We start from the raw sequence: 25,297 nt of genomic DNA, 5'->3' as shown, positions 1-25,297 counted from the left end.
TACACCCTACCACCAGTACCACATAAAACAGCATAACGGCAGTAGGTATAAACAAGATCGAGAGAATACAAAGGACTGCAACCAAACTGGTCCCCAGCCTGGCAAAGATGAGGAAAGACTAAAGACACTGGGTCAGCCAACTTGATCAAAGAGAAAGAGGTGGTTTCTCTCTCTCTCTCTCTCTCTCTCTCTCTCTCTCTCTCTCTCTCTCTCTCTCTCTCTCTCTCTCTCTCTCTCTCTCTCTCTCTCTCTCTCTCTCTCTTTCTCTCTTTCAATAATGCTCTCAGTTGGTAGTGCTGGCATAATATAATGAGATGTGTGAGAAGGATTATTGTGTGCAGATGTCCTGTTGGGGTGGTTTTTGGTGTGTATATTATTACTCTCATTGCTTTATTTGTATAGTTAATAAAGTGTCTTGGTTTTTTGATTGTTGGGAACCATGATGGAAAGGAATACTCAAATGTGGTTCTTAGGAATTGTTGTCCAAAGCCCATGCTTGTAATTGATTTTTGTTTATGGTTGTTTATGGATGATGCTGTGATGCATGGAAGGGAGTGGGTGGAGGATGGGGGGTGAGGGAGTATGTGTAAATGATATTTTGATGCTGTCTGAAGGGATTTCTCTCCGTCTTCTCTTTTTGTACTTGAGGGGATGGAGAGAGGGGGTCACCAATTAAAAGAAGTGTCCTTGCTGTGGATGTGCTGTATCTTGCTGCATTGCTTCTGACTCAGGACAGTGGGCAAGATGCAGAGGTGACCTGTCATCCAGGAGGAGTCAAGAAAAGAGGGGGGAAGGGAAGGTGAATGGGAGTGAAGTATGTGGGGGATGAAATTGGTGGGAGTGGATTTATGCATTTGACTTTGACTACCTTATGAGGGGGGAAAAGTTGATGGTATATCTATGTATGTATTCATGTTTTATTTATTTGTTTATACCTGTACTGGACTATTGACTGCATGAAAACATGTAGTCAATGTTTTAGAATTGATTTGGGATGACCTTCTGAACCAGCATCACACATCCTTTGTGTATGTTTATGTCAGATTAAAATCTCTTCTTACAGAGGAATGATGCTACATTTGTACTACAACAGTTCCTTTATGCAGTTCCCATGAACTGTGGTAGGGGAGAAAAACAAATCTGCCACCATGTTTCCCATGCCTTTTGTAAAAGGTGACCTAGTGGGATCCTGCTCTCTGTATGTTCATCCTACAAAACATGGCATTATAAGGTCTGGGTGGAGCCTCCAAAAGGTACAGACCCAGATGTGTATTTGATGTCACACAAATGGGCTGCCTGAATGTTAACAATACTCTTTTCTTAAGCCATTGTTAAGGCTAAGAAAAGGAATTTTCAACATTCAGTGTGTAATGTTGGAAATATATGTGAAATTTATGTAGTCATATAAAGGATATGAAATTAACATTCAATGTGCAATGTTGAAAGTATATTGATGAAGTAGAGATGAGCTGTGATATGTAGGTTGGTTAAAAACAACTAATATGTAAAGAAACTTTGTGTGTATGAGTAGATCACTGGATTATAACCAAGGATGCAAGGATGGTACTGAATGCTGTGCCTCATGCACCTAGATATCTATGTATAGTACATACGTAGGTAGTGCAAGTCAAGCCGTAACGTTATATTTAACACTTATATCGCGATCTGTCAGGGGTATTGGCTGCATGTTATTGTAGCAAAGTAGCATGCAGTTGATACTTTAGAGTCTATATGGGGTGCCCCTACAGACCAGACCCACATATCATTTTGTTTGTGGTAGAGGAAGACTCTGTTCATAGAGAAATGATGACACTTTTATGATATTGCGACTGTCCCTCCATTATGCTGTCCCCAACCCCTTGTTACTGTCCTGCACCATTTCACTGAATATTCATTTCCTTTTTATGCCTACCCTGTGGTGAGGGATAGAATGCTGCCACCAGGTCTTCCCACTGAGTTGTACGAGGCTACAAAAAATGGGACAGGGATAGGACTATGAATTCTGCTACTTGTAGCTCCAAAGGGGACATTCCTAAAAAAGTAAAAACATAAGAGGGTCTAGGAGTTTTCCAACCAGTACCCTAAGGTTTGGGGTCTTAAATGTGCGTGGATGTGGAACAGATGAGAGTAAAATGGAAGAGATAGGCAGTATGTTTGTGAGAAGAAAGATGTATGTGTTGGCATTGAATGAAACCAAGTTGAAAGGGAGGGGTGAGTGTGAGTTTGGTAGTGTAGATGGGAGGTTCTCAGGAGTGAAGAGAGAGCGAGCAAGAGAAGGGGTGGCTATACTAGTAAGTGAAGAGATAGGTAAGTGCTGGGAAGGGAGATATGGGTTTTTGTAAGTGCGTATGGGCCTGGTAGTGAGAAGAGCGTGGAGGAAAGGGAGGATTTTTGGATGGATTTAAATAAGTGCATAGAGGGATTAGGGAGAAATGTCAATGTAGTGGTATTGGGAGACCTTAATGCTACAGTAGGAAATAAACCAATAGACAGAGTGATTGGGAAGTATGGAATTCCAGGGAAAAATCGTAGTGGAGAGTTGATAGTAGAGATTTGTCTCGAAAGAGAGTTGATGATAGCAAATACAGTATTTAGGAAGAAAGTACATAAGTACACATGGGAGAGGATGGTGGATGGAAGGGTGGTAGATAGAGCATTAATGGACTATATAGTGGTAACCACGAGTATAGTAGGAAGAGTTAAAGATGTACATGTTCAAAGGGGAGAGAGTGGGGGGGAATATCAGATTTTTTGGTGGAAGGTAAGTTGAGAGTGGAGAATAGGTGGAGAAAGAGGAGAAGGGCAGAATGTAGGGAGGTACTTAGAGTGAACTGCTTAAATGAGAAAGAAAAGGAGGAGTATAAGAAGCTGAGAGAGGAGTGGGAGGGAGTGAAGGATCGAGTTGAACTAGGAGTGGAGGAGGAATGGGGATGGTTCAAGGAGGAAGTCATAAGGTGTGTGGAACAAGGAGCACGGGAGGAAATAGAAGGAAAGGTAGTGAGTGGTGGGATTAAGAAGCAAAGAAGGGTGCAGAAGAGAAGAAGCTGGCTTTCATAGATTGGTTACAAATTAGGACGAGGGAATCATATGAGAGATACAAAGTAAAGAGAAGAGAAATAAAGCATAAGATAGCAAAGAGGAGAGCAGATGTGAAATGGGGTAAGGGTATGACCTTTTTTTTTTCACTCCGGGGCACATCGCACGTCTGGCAGCATTAGCTGCCCAACGTGCGATGTTGCGTCATAATAAACGCATTATAAAAAATAAAGTCAGTGCTCAATCGTTCGTTCTCTTTCACTCGTGTATTTTGATAACCATAGAAAATTGATGAAGCCAGTTTAGAGAGAATGGAAATTACGTAGGTATGACTACAATAAAGATAATCAAGATGGCGACGTCGGCATCATCGAGTACCCACTTGCTCCTCATACCGCCTACGTAGGCATCACCGTATGGAAGTGGTTAAAAGAGGAAGAGGAAGCGAATCAAGTGGAGAAGGGGAGGTGAGAGGTGCAGATGGAGAGATGATAGTGGAGAGGGGGCAGTGAGAGGAGGGTGGGCAGAGTGTTTTGTGGAGTTGCTGAATGTGAAGGGGGATAGGTAGGGAAAGGTAGTTGCAGTGGGAGGTGCTGAGAGGGTGACCATGATGAGTGGGAGGGTGGAGGAGAAGTAAGGAAGGATGAAGTGAGGGCGGCTGTTGGGATGATGAGAGCAAGTGGGGCACCTGGGTTGGATGAATGCCATGCAGAATGTCTGAAAAAAGGAGGTACAGTTGTGGTGGATTGACTGGTGAGGTTATTTAATGTTTGTTTAAGAGAGGGTAGAGTGCTGGAGGAGTGCATGTATAGTTCCACTTTACAAGGGAAAGGGGGACAAGTGTGAGTGTAGTAGTTTCAGAAGGATTGGCTTGTTGTGTGTGGTTGTGGGGCTTATGGGTCTTGATTGAGCAGATTGGGAGAGGAGCTGAGGGAGTGGTTGGTGAGGAACAGTGAGGGTTTGGGACGGGTGGGGGTTGTGTGGATCAGATTTTTGTGGTAAGATAGATATGTGAGAGAGCTATAGGAAAAGGTAAGGATGTTTTTTGAGCTTTCATGGATCTGGAAAAGGATTATGACAAGGTAGATGGGAGGGCACTGGGAGGTTTTGCAGATATATGGGATAGGAAGAAAGCTGTTAAGAACAGTCAAGAGTTTCTACAAGAGTGGTGGAGGTTTTGTTAGGATTAAAAATGGAGTGAGTGAGTGGTTTGGTGGGACTTCGTCAGGGATTTGTTATATCGCCCTTGCTGTTCAATTTATACATGGAAGGGGTGGTGCGAGAGGTGAATACAAGGGTGGTGGGTCAGGGATTGGAGATGGTTAACCTCTTCACTCCGGGCCAAAATCTCGCGGGCAGCATTAGCTGCCAGACATGCGATGTTGCGTCATAATACCCACATTATAGAAAATAAAGTTACCGCTGTATTGCTCGTTCTCTTTCACCTGTGAATTTTGATAACCATAGAAAATATGATGAAGCCAGTTTACAGAGTATGGGGATCACGCATGTACAACTACAATATATATAATCAAGACGCCGACATCGGCATCCTCGTGTACCCACTTGTTCCTCATGATACCTACATAGGCGTCATCGTATCGAAGGGGTTAAAGAGGGTGGAGAAAAGTGGGAGATAAGCCAGTTGTTGTTTGCAGATGACACGGCACTTGTAGCAGGATCAGAGGAGGGATTGAGGAAGATAGTGACCGAGTTTGGGAAGGTGTGCGGAAGAAGGAAGTTGAAGATAGATGTGGGTAAGAGTAAAGGTGATGAGATGTACAAGGGGAGAGGGTGGCAGCAGACTGGAAGTGAGTATTAAGGGAGAGAGACTGGAGGGAGTAGATAGTTTTAGATACTTGGGTGCAAGTGTTGTGGGAAAGGGAGGAGTGGAGGTGGAGTGTGGATTGGGAGAAGCAAATAAATGCCTTGGGGTTTAAAAAGTGTAATGAGAAATAGACATTTGGGAATGGATGCTGAGAAGAGGTTGTATGAAGGAGGGATTGTGCCAACGTCACTGTGTGGGGCAGAAACATGGAACATAAGAAAGAAAGAGTTTGAATGTGTTTGAGATGAAATGCCTGAAAAGTATGATAGGAGTTACTAGGCTAGGTACAGTGAAAAATGAGGAGGTGAGGAGGAGAACGGGGGTGGAAAGGGAGTTGGGAGATAGGGTTGATGAAAGAGTATTGGGATGGTTTGAACACATGGAAAGAATGAGTGAAGAAAGTGTGGAAGGCAAAGGTGGAAGGAGTGAACATGAGGGGTTGACCTAGGATGAGATGGATGGATGGGGTAAAAGGGGCACTGGGAAAGAGGGGAATGTCTTGAGGAAAGACAGGAGAGGACAGAAGATAGGGGTGAATGGAGAAGGGTTGTGTATGGATGATGCTGTGATACATGAGGGGGAGTGGGTGGGGGATGGGGCTAAGGGAGTATGTATGAGAAATAAATTGATGCAGCCCGAAGGGATTTCTCCTTGTCTTTTCCTTTTCTGCATGAGGGGAAGGGAGGGGTGGGGAGGTCCCCGAATTAATGATGTGGCCTTGCTGTGGATGTGGTGTCTCTTGCGACACTGTTTCTGACCCAGGGCACTGGACAAGATGCAGAGATGACCCATCATCCACAAGGTACCAAGATAAGAGGGAGGGAAGAGGGTAAGAGGGGAGTGGAGTATGTAGGGGATGGAATGGGTGGAAGTGGTTTCTATACCTTTGTCTTTTGCCTACCTGCTGTGTAAGGGGGAAAAAAGCCTTTGGTATATGTATGTATATCAAGATTTCGTACCATTAGTGCAGTATATCAGGGGATGTGAGAAGTGACTTGAGTTTAAAAGGTGTGCATACATTGGAAAATGTTAAGAAGCACTGATGTAGATGCTGCAGTTGTACTCCCCATAAAGTACAATATTGAATTTAAGTAATAGAGAAGTTAACTCTGTTGCATACCAGTTGGCAAAGTATTTCATTTGCACACTTATATTTTACAAGTACCCTAAACTCTACCTATTATTCATGAAATTATTCTTATATCATTGCTTATCATTGAATCTGAGCTCAATAATGCCTTCTGTTAACATTGAATACTGACCATTTAAAAGAAATACAAGCATTGAGAGGGAGTAGATGGTAAGCTGGGGCTACAGGCCACCTTCTCATGTGACATAAACATCCAGGCCTGTACCTTTCAGAGGCCCCGGTCTGGGTGGAGAACACTAACTAGAACCCTAAAAATTAGGTCAGTGTATTTTTTTTTATTTTTTATTATTATTATTATTATTATTATTATTATTATTTTTTTTTTTTTTTTTTTTTTTTTTTTATGTATATCACATACATGATATATAAAAATGTGATCATAGTAATGACACTGTATGGGGCAGAGACTTGAAATTTAAGAGAGGCAGCAAAGAGAAGTGTTTTAAGATGAAATGTTTGAGAAGTATGGTGGGTGTTATGAGGATGGATAGAGTGAGAAATGAAGAGGAGAGCAGGGGTGGAAAGGGAGTTGGCAGATAGGGCTGATGAAAGAATACTGTGATGGTTTAGGGTTATGAAAAGGATGGGTGAAGAAAAACTAGCAAAAAGAATGTGAAAGGCAGAGGTGGATGGAATGAACCAGAGTGATAGACCAAGAATGAGATGGATGGATGGGGTGAAAGGGCTTGAGTAAAAGGTGAATGTCTGTGGACCAGGGAAAGGAGAAGGCAAGAGATAGGTGTGAATAGAGAATGGTTGTGAATGGACAATAAATTGAAAGGGATTTCTCCCCTTTTTTATGAGGGGATGAGGAGGGAGGGTTCCCAACTAAATGAAGTGACTGACCCTGCTGTGTATATGGGTGACATATGGGAGTGGGATGGATGGTGGGTGGATATGCCTTTGCTGGCTACCGTCAATATGAGGGGGAAGAAGCCTTTTGGTAAATAGGTAAATAAATATGTTTGAAATTTATTTATAAAGTTACTAAATTCCCATACTCTTTCTTTCAGTTATTCTACTCGTTTTTCAAGTCTCTTATAGGAAAGGATGTTGTAGTGGAATTGAAAAATGACTTGAGGTAAGGATCAACTTTTATTCAAGTAGTTTTTTCTCAAACATTCCTCTTTTTCCTCTTTTGACTTGTCATCTTATAATTCTTAGTACAGTAAAACTGTCTTTGCATGTAAGTAGATAGAGGTTCATCACATTTGGTTGCACTTTCTACCTGTGTAGCCAATATACACTGTATATGATATACTTGAGTTTGTTAAAGTGCATGTACTCAGTTTCCAAAACCTTTTGTAACCAAATCCATTTAATGGCAAGAAAACATTATTGTAGTTTACAGCTAAGGTAAATTGGGATTCTCTAGTCCAGTCTGGAATTCAGGTGCTGGCCCCTCAGTGCTCCACCTCTTTAAGGAGGTGGGGAATCTTGTGTCCATTTAACCTTGACTGGTTCTCATTGAGTCTGGTTCCTTCCTGAGGGTGGTATTCTCCTATCCTCGCTGTCTTAATGTACAGTACTGCTTTTAAGTTAGACTCTGCAGCACAAAACGGAAACATACCAGGATGAAACCTGTCTGAAGACAAGTGCCGTGACAGTTGACCTTTAGGACCTCAAGGATTACAACAGAAGACTTGTTACAGATACCAATAATATGATGGATTCATAAGGCTCAAATGAGCTTATGTAAGATATGTTAAGCTTGTATTAAGAGTAGCTGGAAACTATTTAGAACTATAGAAGTAACTTTGATAGTAAGCCAAGGATATGTACAGTGAAGTTCTGATAATCCAGTGTCCAATATAACAGCAATCCTGATATAATGGCACCTTTTGACAAACTCTATTGATACATACATACATATACCAAAGGCTTTTTTTCCCCTTATAAAGGAGGTAGCCAAAAAACAAAGGCATAAAACCACTCCCACCCATTCCATCCCTATCACACACCACTCCCCTCCACCTTCTTTTCCCCCTCTTATCTTGGTACCACTTGGATGACACATCATCCCTGTATCTTGCCCACTGCCCTGGGTCAGAAGCAGTGTCACAAGACACAGCACATCCACAGCAAGGCTGCCTCATTAAATCAGTGACACCCCCCCCCCCTCTGTCCCCTCATGCAGAAAAGGAGAAGACGGGGAGAAATCCCTTCGGGCTGTGTCAAATTATTTCTCACACTAATAGAGTCCAAGCTTAAGGAACAAAATGTGAGAAGAAATGAGAAACACAGAGAAGGAAGATTAATGTACAACAAAACTGACTTTGTAAAACTTAGAAAAAAAATTCAAAATGCTAGTTGGGAAAAATTTTCAAATGATGAAACAAAGATGGAAGAGAAATAGAACATTTTTAAAGAAAAATATAAGGAGGGAACAGATAAACATATACCTAAGCAGAAACAAAAAAGGGTTTACATAAAGTGTTGGTATAATAAAAAGTGTAGCAATGCTAAAGATAGAAGAGACAAAGCCTGGAAAAATGGAAAAAAGAAAAAAAAAAATGACTAAATGGCAAACATACATCAAATTGAGAAATGAATATGTAGATATAAGCAGAGAGGAAAAAAGAACCTACGAAAAAGATATACAGTAATCCCTCGCTTAATTGCGCTTCAAGTTTTCCACCTTCACTACATGGCGGGTTTTTCAAATTATATATAAATTCAAATTTCGCGGAAATACCCGCCATACACGCCAAATCCGCAAGAAGGGAGACAGCGCGGGAAGGGTAAGCTATGCATCACTCTTGTGTGCACTGCGTTCCGAGACTCACGGTTCCTTCCGCAAGTTTACTTTTGCTTTGTTAAGTGAAATTTTATCTGTGAAAACCCTTACGATGGCTCCCAAACGTGCTGCAACTTCTAAGGCCTCTGGTACTCACCCTGAGTGGCAAAGGAAGGTAATGACGATCACAGAAAAGGTTGAACTTCTTGATATGTTAAAAGCAGGGAGAAGTTCTGCCACGGTTGGCCACCATTACGGCATCAACGAGTCAACCGTTCACTACATAAAGAAAGATGAGAAGAAAATACAACAGACGGCATCAATATTTTTTAACAAAGAAGTGAAAAGGTTCATTACTTCCCACAATAAGATCATCGTAAAAATGGAAGCTGCTCTTACATTGTGGATTGCAGATTGTAGGAAGAAGAATGTATCTTTGGATACCAACATTATCCGAACAAAAGCAAAGGCCCTTTATGATAACATTGTGGCTGCTGCTGGACCTGACGACGACAGTGATGAAGAAGAGGACATCGACGACCTCCAACCAGGGACATCGAGCGATTCTCCCAAGAGAGAACGTGGATTTGTGGCCGAGGAGTAATTCCCCCAGATTATTGAGGAGGGCGGCTATCTTCCCGAACAAGTATTTAATATGGACGAGACGGGTCTGTTCTAGAAGAGGATGCCATCCTGCACATTCCTCTTCAAGGACGAGGTAAAGAAGTCAGGGTTTAAGGCCCACAAAGACCATGTGACACTCATCATGTGCGGGAATGCTGCGGGCTTTATGATCAAGCCCGGGCTTATTTTTAAGTCAAGGAATCCACATGCCTTGAAAAATAAGAACAAGGCTCTCCTACCTGTCTACTGGATGTACAACGCGAAGGCATGGATAACGAAGGCCCTTACAAACGACTGGTTCATCAACTGCTTCATCCCTCAGGTTAAGCTGTATTTAGCTGAAAGGGGCCTCCCCATTAAGGTGCTTCTCCAGATGAATTGTGCTGGAGGCCATGCAACTGATCTGCATTATGACGGTGTGCAGATCAAGTTCTTGCCCCCAAACACCATAGCACTAATCCAGCCAATGGATCAAGGTGTCATCTGGGCTTTTAAGGCGCTCTACACCCGGACCACCATGCAGGGCCTGATAGAAGCTGTTGACGAAGACCAAGATGACTTCACACTCAAGACGTACTGGCAGACTTTCACAATAGCTTTGTGCTTGAGGAATATCCAGCAAGCGTTACCTGACATAAAGCCCCAAACAATTAATTTCTCATGGAAGAAGCTGTGGCCTCAAATTGTGAATGATTATGCTGGCTTCACTCCTGACGAAGTGCATCACTCGGTGGTTGATGAGGTTGTGAAATTGGCTAGACATCTTTAGAAGGACGGCTTCAATGACGACTTCTGAAGATGTCAACGGCCTCATTGAGTGCCACTCAGAGCCATTGACCGACAAGTACTTCGTTGAAATGACTAAGTCAGCGAGTTAAGAAGAGGATGATGAAAATCCGTAAGAGGAAGAAATAGAAGAGCGTGGCTTAACACTTGAAGGTCTGCAAGATGTGTGCAATGTCACTAAAGACCTTGCAACGACGGCACAAGAGATGGACGATGACATGACCTGAGCTGTGCACTTCAGCAACCTCATTGATGGTGCCATTACTGCCTACAAGAAGATTTTGGCACAAAATAAATAATGTCAGCAACTCCCCATCACCATGTTCTTCACCCGCACAAAGCCACCAGCATCAAAACCTTCACCTTCGCCGTCACCTTCATAGTCATCATTTAAGCCAGATTGCAACAAAACCAATGGTGAGTAGAACCCCTTACTATTCATACATATCGTATGAGAAAGAGAAAATTAAGAAAATTTAAATGTTTATTTTAACAATTGTTGTTACTAAGAATGTATGTAGCAAAAGGAACTTAATGATTTTATTCACTTTGCAATATGTTAGTACATATAGGGGATGTGTAACAACTGATATTTCCGTGTATGGTACAAGTACTGTACACTTCACGTAACAGAGTTTTGTACAGTACACAGATTAACTTTTCTTTAATACAAAAGTGTTTTAAACAGTCTATAAGAGTGTAGGAAAAGGTAATACAGATATAGGGAGGTTTAATATCAGTATGGGGAGGGTTCATAAACATTTAAATTATACGTAAATAATAAAATAAATATTTTGTCGCTATTTTGCCAATTTTCACCTTTCGCGGGTGGTCCTGGAACACATTAACCGCAAGTAACGAGGGATTACTGTAATAGACAAATGCAAAGACCAATCTAAACTATTTTACAGATATGTAAACAATAAACTAAAAAACAAACATGAAATAGTGATACTGCATGAAGGAAACAAAGAATATATAGAAGATGTAAAAATGGCTGAAGTAATGACCAGCTACTTTAGGTCTGTATTTACAATTGAAAGCTCACAAATGTGGAATGAAGTACAGTGAGAAGGATCCCTCAAAATGAAAGAAATAATGGTGACACAGAAAGAAATAAGAGACCAAATATAGAACCTCAATATCAGAAAATCATATGGACCCGACAGAATAGCAAACTGAATGTTGAAAGAATGTATAGATGAACTTACAGATAAAATACACAAGATAATTGACTTCTCACTCAAAGAAGGAAAAGTACCACAAGATTGGAAAAATGCAAATATTGTACAAATATACAAGGGAAGAGATAAAGAAAATCCAACAAACTATAGACCTGTATCCCTTACAACCACAATTGCAAAAATATGCGAGAGTTATTCAAAATAAATTGATTAAACACTTGGAAGAGAACAACATACTAAGCCCCAAGCAATTTGGATTTAGAAGTGGAAGATCATGTACTACAAACTTAACCCCTTCCATACGGTGCCGCACACGTAGGCGTCATGAGGAGCAAGTGGATTCGCGACGCTGCCATATCGGCGTCTTGATTATATTTATTGTAGTCGCCCCTGTGTTTTTACATTCTCCCAAATGCGCCCTTAATCCCATTCTCTGTGGTTTTCAAAATTCGCGGGTGAAAGAGAGAACGATCGATATAAGCGGCGACTATATTTTATGATGCGAATATTATTTCGTTACGTCGTACGGCTGGCATTGGCTGCTGCCCGCGAGATTTAAGTCCCGTATTGAAGTGGTTAATATGCTTTTACTCAAGATTAATTGAAATAATACAAGAAAGAGATGGTTGGGCAGACCATGCCTTCTTGGAATTACAAAGGACTTTCGACAAAGTACCACACAAAAAGCTACTAAGAAAAATTGAAACAATAGGTGGAATATAAGGAAAATTATTGGAATGGATGGAAGACTTCTTGAACAGCAGAAAAATGAGGGTGGTACTTGGAGAAAAGAGCTCATATTGGGTAGATATGATATGCGGAGTCCCCCAAAGCTCAGTATTGGCTCCAATAATGTTTGCGGTTTATATGAACAACATGGATGAAGGTGTGGAATGTTATATGAACTTCTTTGCAGATGATGTGAAACTATTGAAGAGAGTAAGTACAGAAGAAGATTGCAAATCTTTTCAAGAAGACCTGGACAAAGTCTGGAAATAAGAGTGTAAAAAAGGAAGTGAATTTCAACATTAAGAAATGTAGCATAATGGAATTTGGAAAAAGCAAAAATAAAATATTGGGTCAATACAAAATTGGTAAAAAGGAAGTTACAAAAGTAAACTCAGAAAGGGACCTAGGAGTAATTATCTCAAATGACATCACCAGACAAACGTAAACAAAATAGTTGGAGAAACTTACAACTTAATAAGATCAATGAAAGTGGCCTTTGACTATATGGATGAGGAAATGGTAAAGAAGATAGTTACACTGGTAAGACCAAAATTGGAATACGCAGCATTTCTATGGACACCTAGTACAAAAAAATAAATAAATAAAGAAACTAGAAAGAATTCAAAGAGCAATGACGAAGATGACACCAACACTTTGCAAGCTGACATACGAACAAAGATCAGACAAACTAAACTTATCAACTCTAGACCAAAGAAGAGAAAGAGGCAATTTAATAACCATCTACAGAATTATGAAATGGATGGAAATCCTTGATAGGGATGACCTACAAAAATGGAACAAGAAATACAAGAGGACACAAGAAGAAACTTAAGGAAGACAGTTACAGAAGAGATCTGAAAATAACAGCTTTCCACACAGAGTAATAGATACATGGAACAAACTGAAAGAGGAAACAGTGAGTGCTAAAACTATACATGATTTTAAGAAAGAACTGGATGCAGAAAGATACAATTGCGGGTCACTGCGAGCATAGCTCTCCTCCCACAAAATACAACATGGTAAAATTAGGTAAATACATACTCTCTCACCCCCATCCCTCACCCATTCCACCTCATGATGAAATTAAATATAAATATTAATACGTAGCAATGTCAGTATTTCAATTTAGCATGCTCTCTTGGCAGCCGAACTACACAGGTAGTGACAACACTCTAGCAGTAGTTGTCCAAACTAATGGGAACAGCTTTCTGCTTCGCTGCCATATTACCCTTGCATCTACTGTGTTACAATCTTCTCTTTATTTGTTTACATTGTGCCAGCTACTGCATCTCACCATGGCCCCACTGCAGAATAAGACCACAGAGAAGAGGAAGTGCTATGTTCTAATGCTCCTGAAGAAGATTGAGCTCATAAAATGGATGGAGAAGGGAGAGAACCACAGCAAGTTGATAGCAAAATTTGGTGTGAGTTTGTCAACACTATACGACCTCAAGAAACAGAAAGACAAGCTCCTGTCTTTCATTGTTAACACAGAAGCCCCTACATCACTAATTGACAAGAGGAAGTCATTGAAGAGACTTAACCACTTCACTCCGGGCCAAAATCTCACGGGCAGCATTAGCTGCCAGACGTACGATGTTGCGTCATAATACTCGCACCATAAAAAATAGTCACCGCTTATATCGATCGTTCTCTCTTTCACCCATGAATTTTGATAACCATAGAAAATGTGATGAAGCCAGTTTAGAGAGTATGTCAGTTACGCAGGGACAACTACAATAAATATAATGAAGACGCCGATATGGCAGCCTCGCGTATCCACTTGCTCCTCATGCTGCCTATGTAGGCGGCACCGTATGGAAGAGGTAAGCTTGACAAATTGGATCGGGCTCTCTACATTTAGTTTACTGCTCAACACTCCAAAGGTAAACCTGTCACCAGGCCTATCCTCATTGAGAAGGCCAAGAAGCTACAGGCAGATTTGGAGATTGACACTGAATGTAACTTGTCCATCAGATGGCTGCACAACTTTAAGTCTTGTCATGGCTTCAGGAAGCTGGAAATCAGTAGTGAACATCATTGAATGGATCATGAGGCAGCTGAAAATTATGCTAAAATTTTCTCTAGCCTCATATGTGAGCATTATATGTACCCAGACCAGATTTAAGATGCCCTGGGTCAGAAGCAATGTAGTAAGACACAGTACATCCACAGCAAGGCAGCTTCATTTAATTGGTGACCTTCCCTCTCTGTCCCCTCATACAGAAAAAGAAAAGACATTTGTTGCAAGGATATATATATACCTGGAAGTATTTGATTTTACCGATAAGAAAGGTAATCTCTTATACATGCTGTAATCTCTTACATACACATTTAGGTACATGCTGTAATCTCTTACATACACATTTAGGAATACAACACAACCTTTCAAATGCTACCTATTTTTCACCCATTCTTACCCGAGTGATCAGTAGGCCCACCCAGTGACTGTTGCTGGTTACCTGGGATCTGTGGGTTTCATGAAATAGAAACATAAGGCAACAGATTTATTAAATTGAAGTGTATTTAATCCCATAAGACCCAGATGGACATATCCTGAGACCATGACCTGAATATATATATACAGTGGAACTCCGCCATTTGTCCGCCTCTCTACTCGCACAACTCGTTATTCGTCCAACTTGTTCAAGTAAAATTCAACTCGTCATTCATACGCTTGCCCTGCAATTCGGACAGTGTCACCTTGTTACTGGCTGTGCCACGCAGTTGCTTCAGCTCAGTCTTGTGCTAGCTTTGACATGGAGCCTGTAGTGGTGGATGATATTGTGTCCCTGGGGAAGTCCATGGGTTTGGATTTAGACAGTGATGATGTGAAGGAGTTGGTCGAAGACCACAGAGATTAGCTGACAACTGAAGAATTCCAAGAACTGCACAGGGAGCAGCAAGAAGTGGTTGAAGAACTTTCTTCTTCAGAGGAGGAAAGTAGTAAGGGAAGCATTTCCACTGCAGGAATTAAAGAACTGTATTATCACTGGGAGAAAACACAGAGAGTGGTGGAAAAATGGCATCCTAACACTGTGGTGGTCAACAGGAACATCAATTTGTTCAATGACAATGTTATTGACCATTTTAGAAAAATTCTGAAAAATCGTCAAAGGCAAACAACATAGGACAGGTTTTTAATGAAAGAATTCCAAGATTCTTCTAGTGCAAAAAGACAGAAAAAAGAAAGAACACCAGAGAGAAAACACCTGAAGGGATGTTACCTGATGTTTATATGGAAGGTGACTCCCCTTCCAAACAGTAACATCAACATCCCTCCTCCTCTCCACCTTCCACTTATGCCATCAGCTCACCTCAGTACCGGTAAAGTGCAGTCAAATTTTTATTTATTTCATGTACAATATTGTATATTTATTGTTTTTCATAGTTTTTATGTATTTATGCTTAAAATATTTTTACAAAGGTTTAAATAAGCAATCATCTGTGGGTCTGGAATGGATCAATCCAATTTACATTATATCTTATGGGAAAAAATGATTTGCCATTTGTACAAATCGCCATTTGAACAGCCTCATGGAACGGATTGTGTACGAATATGAGGTTCCACTGTATTTATTTATTTATTATTATTATTATTATTTTTTTAATACAATTTGTAGGTTTGTAGGGGGAGGATATGGTCCAAGCAAGGAATTTCATAGGGGGACTAAGAATTCCCTTGGCCATGGCTATGCAGCACTATTTGAATAAGGATAGTGGTTCAACCAGTATCTGCTAGACTGCATCTGCTTCTGCTTTGGTTCCTGCATTGCCCCTGGTCTTTTCTACAGAAGACCAGTGACCTACAGGAAACTGCCAACAGCCTCTAAGTATGACCATAAGTTTCTGAGAAAAGAGATGTGTTGTTGGCAGGGGAATTTTTAGTGTGGGGCATTGTAGTATAAGGTGGTCTGTGTGTGTGGTGGTTGCATTTGGGATAGTTTGAGTCTATGGCTAGGGCTCTTCTGTGTTGGTACTGTCTTAATGCCAGTACCTGTCATATGTTCCACACATACTCATGCACCTTACTGGCCATGTTCAACAGACTGACTTATCTAAAACTACTACATTCATACTTTACCCACTTAATGTATAATGAAATTATCCACATACCCCTCCAATCCAGCAGTACACGTGCTTCCTTCAGAGACACATTAAAAAATCTCACTATCCACTCCACTGACTACTCCACCCATTGTCAGACATTCTACATGACATCCATCCTACTGAGGCACCTTTCCAGCTTTCATCTCTTTTAGTGCTCTTTGTATCTTCTCTTTTGCATTAACCTTGTTTTTCTCTCCCATCACAGTGGCATCACACACTGACACAAATCAGAACTTCCCTATCCTCCCCTACATGCAGCCTTCTTTTCCATTAATAACTAAAGTAATGTACTATAGCCCCTCCAAATTTTTAGATCCTCAGTCCTCTGGCACATTCCCCTCTCCTAGGCACACACAAAACTACTAGCCAATCCACTATAACAGTTCCTTCATCAGACTCCCCACATGATACCTATCTAACCCAGGTGCCTTACCAGATTTCATCATTTTCAATGCTCTTTGTAAATCATCTTTTACCATAGCCCTGTCATTTTCTTCTCTTTACAATCATCTCACCATATCCCTGTACCACAATCCCAAACCTCCACATTCAACAATTCTCTGAAACTCTATTCATCTTCCCCTTACCACCTTTACTTCTTTTAACATCTGCCCATCTTCAGCTTTTACCATTTCCTTTCTTCCCTACTCAGCTCCCCCTCCACCTTCTTTTCTTCTTTCTGAAACACATATTTTTTTCTCTCTCTCCAAAATACACTGTTTAATTTGTTTATGTCTACTTCTGGGCCTCCAAGAGTTCAAGACTCCTTTGGGGTACCAAGGCAGGCAAAGATTTTTCTTGGAATTGAGGATTTGATGTCCAGTAAATGTACAATAATTAATAAAGCTGATGAAAGAATATTGAAATGATTTGGGCACTTGGAAAGAATGAGTGAGGAAAGATTAACAAAGAGAGTATGGAAAGCAGAAATAGATGGAGTAAACTTGAGGGGAAAACTAAGAATGAGATGGATTGATGAGATGAAGGGGGGGCTTGAGTAAAAGGGGAATGTCTGTTGAGCAGGGAAGGAAGCAGGCAAAGGATAGGTGTGAGTGGAAAATGATTGTGAATGGACAATATTTGATGTGGCCCAAAGGGATTTCTCTTTATCTTCTCTATTTTTACATGAGGGGACATAGTCATTGTAAATGAAACAGCTGACCCTGATGTGGATGTGCTGTGTCTTGTATTGCTTGTGAGCTAAGGAGTGGGCAGGAGACAGAGATGACCCTTGAACCAGAAGGAGTTAAGATGAAAAGAAAAGAAATGGTAGTGGGATGGATGGGGGGTGGGCGCATGCTTCCCTTGCAAGGGGGATGATGATGTTCCCTTAGGCTGTCTGACTGAGCATTCCTGTCGCCCCGAGGAACATCATGGCTGGAATGGGGATTTCCCATAAATCCATTGTAGAGTATATGTTTTGTTGTTGGTATATGTACAACCACTCCTCGTTTAACGACGAGAATTGGGACCAGCGCACCGTCGTTAACCGAATTGGTCGTTAAGCGAAAGTGTATACATATACGTACATTACTGTATGTACAATGTCCAGCAATATATGTATCTTTATTTTTGTGTATTTTCCCTTTTTTATACAGTACATTAAAGCTTTATTTACTGTTTATTTACGGTGGTTAGGTTCCTGAAATTACCGTATATGACCAAATCCGCGTATGCTGACATTCCATATTGAATACCGGGGTATTTTTTTAGTTTCGACCATGGGCGCAATATAGCAATAGAAAATTAATTATTAATTTTGTAAATTAAAATGTATCAACGTAATATGCAATTTTGTGGGCGGAAATGAAAGTAAAAAATACCATGCTACAAGAAAATATGCTAATGAACGAAGTCGGTAGCATAGGATCGGGACGCACTCTTGTCGTCTGCCAACGTCTCTCACGACGACGACAATGAGGACGAGCCGGATGACATTTAATTTGCAGGTAATGATTTATCAAACACAGGTTAGGTTAGTTTAGTTTAGGTTAGACGAATTTATCATCCTTTCATTTCTTCGACATCGGCATCTATCATAACAAACATGGTGTACCATTCGTCCGACATGACTTCGTTACTTACGAAATTTGTTTTAGCACCTTTTTTTTTCCGCTCACAAAATTGCATATTACGTTGATACATTATAATTTACAAAATTAATAATTAATTTTCTATTGCTATATTGTGCCCTTGGTCGAAACTAAAAATTTTACCACTACCGGTATATACTGTACCCCAGGTAGTTTTTTCAGCTTGCAGGATGGTAATGTAGACCTAAGCTTCAGAACACTTTACCTCACAGGTAATATCCACCGTACAAGTTCATTTATAACATCATACAAATTTGCCTCAGCCAACTTAATTATCGTACACAACGTCGTAACTTCGGGAGATTTACGTTAAACGAATGTCATAAAGCCCGTCGTTACTCCGAGTTGTCGTTAACTGAGTAGGTCGTTAAACGAGGAGTGGGTGTAATTGTGGACAATACAGTCTTCCATAATGTGAAGTGTTACATCCTGGACAGATATCATGATGCGCTCATCCATCACCTCTAGTAATTTAGAAGGGTTACGTGGTGGCCACACCTCAGCCTAGCCAGGTGGACTTTTTCCTCTTAAGGGAGAGAAGATTCAGAGAGATAGATGGCATGCAGTAGTGTCTTGCCTTTTAGTATATAGACAATACTTTGCACTCACTGCAGAGGATTGCACAAAATATCTCTATTGAGTGACCTAAGGGCAAATCCAATAGTTTTGGCTGAATTCCTCCCAAACATGGGTTACTGGCAAGAGAGATCCTGGGCAATGGATTTATTGTGGTTGAATTCTTAAATTGTAACTACTTTTGTGTTATAAACCATGTTCAAGTGTGCCAATGTTGATGGTGTTGGCAAGAGTGTTTTTGGTCTTGGGGTGGCATTCTGGCAACAAGGGGGAGGATGGTGGTGTTGTGAGGATGGTTTCAACCAGATCACTGGGAGTAGTTGAAGGACAAGCAAAGTTTGTGTGTGGTTGTCTTTATGGATCTGGGGAATTGTGTTGGAGTTTAATGAGCTGAAGGAGTTGTTGGTTGCCCAGCACTGGGTTGGTGAGAGTCAGATAGGGGTAAGTGGGAGCCAAGAGGTGCAGTGCTCATTTCAATCATTCTACACTAGACTGTATGGTCTCCAGTGGTAACCATGCACATAATGTTCTTTAATGTGTTGTTTTTATATTTTTCATTAGTCTGTCCCTCATATAAGGGAGGTAGCCAAGTCAAAAAGCATGTACCTACACCCATTCCACTCCCAACCACCACCCTTTCCTCTTTCTTATCTTAGCTCCTTATGAATGAAGGATCATCCCTGTCTCCTGCCCACTCCCTTGGGTCAGAAGCAATTTAGCAAGACACGTTACATTGACATCAAGGCCACTTCACAAATTGGCACCCCCCCCCCCTTCCTCTGTCCCCTCATGTAGAAAATAGAAAAGACTGGGAGAAATCCCTTTGGGTTGTGTCAGAATATCATTCACACATAACTACTACCTAATCCCCCTATTAATCCCTTGCTGTCTCCCTTCCTTGTAACACAGTATCACCTATACACAGCCATTCTCCATTCACCCCCATCCCCTGCCTTCTCCCTTCATTGCTCAACAGATATTCCCCTCTTGCTCAAACCCTCTTTCACCCTATCCATCCATCATGTCCTTGGTTCTTCCATCGAAATTCGCTCCATCCACCTCTGCCTTCCACACCTATTTTACTAATCTTTCTTCACTCATTCTTTCCATGTGTCTAAACCATCCCAATACTCTTTTCACCAGCCTTATCAGCCCTATTTTTCATTATTACTACAATTATACACACTCCTTTTCTGGATTTGATATTGATTATAAATCCTCTTAATAGTGGCATATGCCATGGTGGATTTTTTTTTTTTTTTTTTTTTTTTAGCCACAAAAATTCTGTAGTTAAGGGTCCATTCCTGAGTAGAAAGAAATTGTGTGATAAGATTGAACAGAATCTATCAAACATCATATTGAAGTTATTTGATTTTTATGGGCCTTATTTGTATTATTAATATTATTACAAGGGGTGAAAGTGGCAGCAGACTGGAAGTGAGCATTAAGGGAGAGAGACTGGAGGAAGTGGATAGTTTTAGATACTTGGGTGCGAATGTGGCAGGAAAGGGAGGAGTGGAGGTGGAGGTAGAATGTAGATTGAGAGAAGCGAGTAAGTGCTTTGGTGGATTAAAAAGTGTAGTGAGAAATAGACATTTGGGAATGGATGCTAAAAGGAGATTGTATGAAGGAGTGATTGTGTCAACAGCACTGTATGGGGGCAGAAACATGGAACATAAGAGAGGAAGAGAGAAGGAGTTTGAATGTGTTTGAGATGAGGTGTCTGATAAGTATGGTGGGGGTTACTAGGCTAGATAGAGTGAGAAATGATGAGGTGAGGAGGAGAATGGGGGAGGTAAGGGAGTTGGGAGATACGGTAGATGAAAGAGTGTTGGGATGGTTTGGACACATGGAAAGAATGAGTGAAGAAAGACTGGTAAAAGAGGTATGGAAGGCAGATGTGGAGGGAGTGAACATGAGGGGGCAACCTAGGATGAGATGGGTGGATGGCGTAAAAGGGGCTTTGGGGAAGAGGGGAATATCTGTTGAGGAAGGACAGGAGAGGACAGAAGACAGGGGTGAATGGAGAATGGTTGTATATGGATGATGTTGTGATGCATGAGGTGGGGGATGGGGGGTGAGGTAGTATGTGCGAGAAAAATTTGATGCAGCCCAAAGGGATTTCTCCCCATCTTTTCTGCATGGGGGGATGGAGAGGGGGGGTTGCCAATTTAATGAAGCAGCCTTGCTGTGGATGTGCTGTGTCTTGTGACACTGCTTCTGACCCAGGGCAGTGGACAAGATGCAGGAATGACCCATCATCCAGGAGGTGCCAAAATAAGAGGGACAGTAGAGGGTGGAGGGGAGTGGAATGTATTAGGGATGGAATGGGAGGGAATGGTTTTTATGCCTTTGTTTTTTTTGGCTACCTCCCATGTAAGGGGGGAAAAAGCCTTTGGTACATGTATGTATTATTATTATATACATATATGTATATATATATATATATTTATATATATATATATATATATATATATTTATATATATATATATATGTGCAACACTGAATGGGTCCCTGTGAACAGATATACATTTTTATCAACCACAATTCACTTTAATTCTAAGCCATCAACATCGAGAGACTCGAGGAGGCCAACATGCAGAAATTGAAACATGGTGCAGCCTGGGCTATACATATATATATATATATATATATATGTGTTTTTCTTTTTATTTGTTTAAGCTAGGTTATTGGTTACATTCGGATGCATACTGTCCACTTTGTGGTACTAGAATGTTGACATTTCTTCAGAATGATGTTAATGATTTTTTCTTTCTTTTTCAGTATTTGTGGAACCTTACATTCAGTGGATCAATATCTGAATATTAAATTGACGGATATTAATGTGACAGATACAGAAAAATATCCCCATATGGTAGGTGTTTTCTAAATTTTTAGTTATTTATGTTTCTCAAATTAAAGGTATTGTTAAGGGTGTACCATATATATTGTACCTACTTGTAGTGGTCATACAAGATGGGCATAGAGAGAATCATTTCCCTGCTCCAATACTTCAAACCACAACACATCTGCTGGAAGGTGCAATCATATACATCTGGCATTTAGTGTCTGGACCAGACTTAAGATTTATATAATTTCAACTCTTTCCTCTTCTTTTAAACATAAGTAGAGCTGATAACCAACAATGTTCCCATGCTTCCATCCTCCACCAGTGTTTGATATGTTTTTTCCTATGTAGTTCTATTGGAAGGGCTAAGGACTATTGCAGACTGTTGTGGGGCTACTCGTTTCTGGTTGAAAGTTGTGACAATAATTATTATTACAGAAGAAAGTTAATGGAAAAAATACAAATACTGTCATTCACAGTATGATCTCATTGTGCCTACAATTATTTTTACTTCATTAATCGAGACTAAATGCCTAATTATACAGTGGTAGGGAAGTTGAGGATGTTGGTCCACTTTATAGAAATAAAAAAATGAAAAATTATGAGAAAAAAATTGAAAACTTGCTGATAAATAGTTTCAAGTGTTGGCAACAAAGTCCCAAGGTTTTAAATTAATAGTGATTTTTACATACATACATATGCCAAGAACTTTTTCCCCCTTACAAGGGAGGTAGCCAAAGTAAAAGGCATAAATCCACTCCCACCCATTTCATCCCCATATACTCCACTCCCATTCACCACTTCCCTCCCTCTTTTCTTGGCTCCTTCTGGATGAAGGGTCATCCCTGTGTCTCGCCCACTGCCCTTGGTCAAAAGCAATGCAGCAAGATACAGCACATCCACAGTAAGGCAGCTTTATTTAATCAGCAACCCCCCCCCCTTCTGTCCCCTCATGCTGAAAAAGAGAAGACAGGGAGAAATCCCTTTGGGTTGCATTAAAATATCATTTATACATACTCCCTAACCCCCTACAATCCCCTACCCACTCCCATCCTTACATCACAGCATCACCCATACACAACCATTCTCCACTCACCCCTATCTTCTGTCTTTTCCCTTCCTTCCTCAACAGACATTCCCCTCTTTCCCAATGCCCCCTTTGCCCCATCCATCCATCTCAGCCTTGGTCACCCCTCACATTTACTCCATCTACCTCTGCCTTCCACACTTCTTTTACCAATCTTTCTTCACTCAGTCTTTCCATGTGTCCAAACCATCCCAATATTCCTTCATCAACTCCATCTCTCAACTCCTTTTCTACCCCTGCTCTCCTTCTCCCCTCCTTGTTTCTCATTCTATCCAGCCTAGTAACTCCTACCATACTTCTCAGATATTTCATCTCAAACATAACTCTTTCTCTCTTCCTCTTATGTTCCATGTTTGTCTCATACAATACTGTTGGCACAATCACCACCTTCGTACAATTTTCTCTTAGCATCCATTCCCAAATGCCTGTTTCTCATAACACTTTTTAATCCCCCAAAGCATTTACTTGCTTCTGTCAATCTACATACCACCTCCACTTCTCCCACTATCCACTTCCTCCAGTCTCTCCCTTATTACTGACTTCCAATTTGCTGCCATACTCTCCCCCTGTACATCTCATCACCATACTTTTACCCACATTTATCTTCAACTTCCTTCATTTGCACACCTTTCCAAACTCTGTTAATAACCACTTCAATACAATTAAAATTCTTACGCACAGCATCAGCTGCCATATGAACGATGCATCACACTACTTGCATTATAAAATATAAAGTCGTTGCTCTATTACTTGTTCTCTTTTACTCTGAGTAGTAATAAACACAGAAAACATTATCAAACCAGTTCACAGAATTTGGGGTAACTCATGTACAACTACAAAAAAATATATATAATCAAGACGCCAATGCCGGCATCCTCATGTACTCACTTGCACCTCATAACACCTACTTAGGCGTCATCATACCGAAGTGGTTAATCCCTCCTCTGATCCTGGTACAAGCACAGTTCATCAGCAAACAACAACAACTGGCTTAGCTCCCATTTTTCTCTGTTTTCTTTAACCATCTCCAATCCTCTGCCCATTACCCTTGCATTTACCTCTCCCACCACCCTATCCAACAGCCATGGCAACATAACACATTCCTGGTGAAGTCCTACCTTTACCTCAAACCACTCACTCCATTTCTGATTTACACAGGCTCTACTACTCTCATAAAAACTCTTTACTGCGGTTAACAATTTTCCTCCTATCCCTTATATCTGCAATACCTCCCACAGTGCCTTCCTCTCTACCCTGTCATAACCTTTTTCCAAATCCATAAAGGCCCAAAAAACATCCTTACCTTTTCTTAAAACTTTCCCACTTATCTGCCTTACCACAAAAATCTGATCCATGCAAACTCTACCTGTCCTAAACCCACACTGTTCCTCACCAATCCCTTTGTTCCTCTCCTACTCCTCTCAATCAAAAGTCTCCCATAAGCCTTCCCAACTACACTCAACAAGCATCCCTCTGAAACTACTACACTCACACTTGTCCACTTTTCCCTTGTAAATAAGAAAAACAACATTACTAAAGATTCACAACATGGATTCCGTAATAAGCACTCGTGTCTGACAAACCTTCTTGATTTCCTGTATAATATTTATGGTATGTAAGAAGAAGGGAGGGCAATTGATGTTATATATCTTGATTTCCAAAGAGCTTTCAATAAAGTCCCACATAGGAGGCTACTAAGTAAATTAGAAACCCATGGTATAGGAGGACATATTCACAGATGGATTTCAGAATGGCTGTCTGATCGTAAGCAACATGTTGTTCTGAATGGAAAAAGTTCAGTCTGGCATATTGTATCAAGTGGAATGCCTCAGGGCTCAGTCTCTGGTTCTATACTTTTTCTGATATACATTAATGATCTAGGTGAAAATATAAAGCACAAATTATCCAAATTCACAGATGACACCAAAATTGTAAATAAGATGGCATCCATAACCTAGCAACAAGATTTGCAAAATTATTTGAATACCTTATGTGAATGGGCAGCTAACTCCCAGATGATTTTCAATATAGATAAATGTAAAGTATTTTATATTGGTAATAGTAATGTCCAGGCTAACTACATAATGAATGGTGTACAATTAGCAAGTGCAGAACAAGAGAAAGACCTTGGTGTTGTGATTTCAAATTGTTTCAAATCAAGCAAACAGTGCTCGGAGGTTATTAGAACTGCAAACAAATTAATTGGATTTATAAGTAGAGCTTTCGAGTTCAGAACTGATGAAATTATTCTTAATCTCTATAATGCCCTTGTCAGACCTAACCTAATACTGCATAGTGCTGGTCTTCATACTATAAGAAGGATATACAGAAGTTAGAAAAAGTACAATGCAGAGTAACAAAACTCATCCCAAGGTTGAGGAACAAGCCGTACGAAGAGTGCTTATTGTAACGTTATTTGTTTAGTCTCTTGAAAAGGAGAATGAGATGGGACCTAATTGAGGTCTTCAAAATTATCAAAGGAATTGGAATTATGGATGTGGAAAATAT

The 25,297-nt window shown here is 40.6% G+C and overlaps 1 protein-coding gene across 2 annotated transcripts in view; it reads left to right on the top strand.

The window, feature by feature from the left end:
- Positions 1 to 25,297, top strand: part of LOC143029710 (U6 snRNA-associated Sm-like protein LSm2) — a 51,472-nt gene that overhangs the window by 21,235 nt on the left and 4,940 nt on the right. Inside the window, exons 2-3 of one of the 2 annotated variants that reach the window (XM_076192565.1) lie at positions 7,028 to 7,095; positions 21,639 to 21,729. In XM_076192565.1, the coding sequence (XP_076048680.1) occupies positions 7,028 to 7,095; positions 21,639 to 21,729 (159 nt within the window). Of the gene's footprint in view, positions 1 to 7,027; positions 7,096 to 9,421; positions 15,908 to 21,638; positions 21,730 to 25,297 lie in introns of those variants that run through there. The other variant, XR_012966868.1, reaches the window with a different exon arrangement.

The sequence above is a fragment of the Oratosquilla oratoria genome, chromosome 11 (assembly GCF_046742065.1).
Source record: "Oratosquilla oratoria isolate Oo_2021 chromosome 11, ASM4674206v1, whole genome shotgun sequence".
NCBI classification, from domain to species: domain Eukaryota; kingdom Metazoa; phylum Arthropoda; class Malacostraca; order Stomatopoda; family Squillidae; genus Oratosquilla; species Oratosquilla oratoria.
This window is presented reverse-complemented; position numbering and strand designations above follow the sequence as displayed.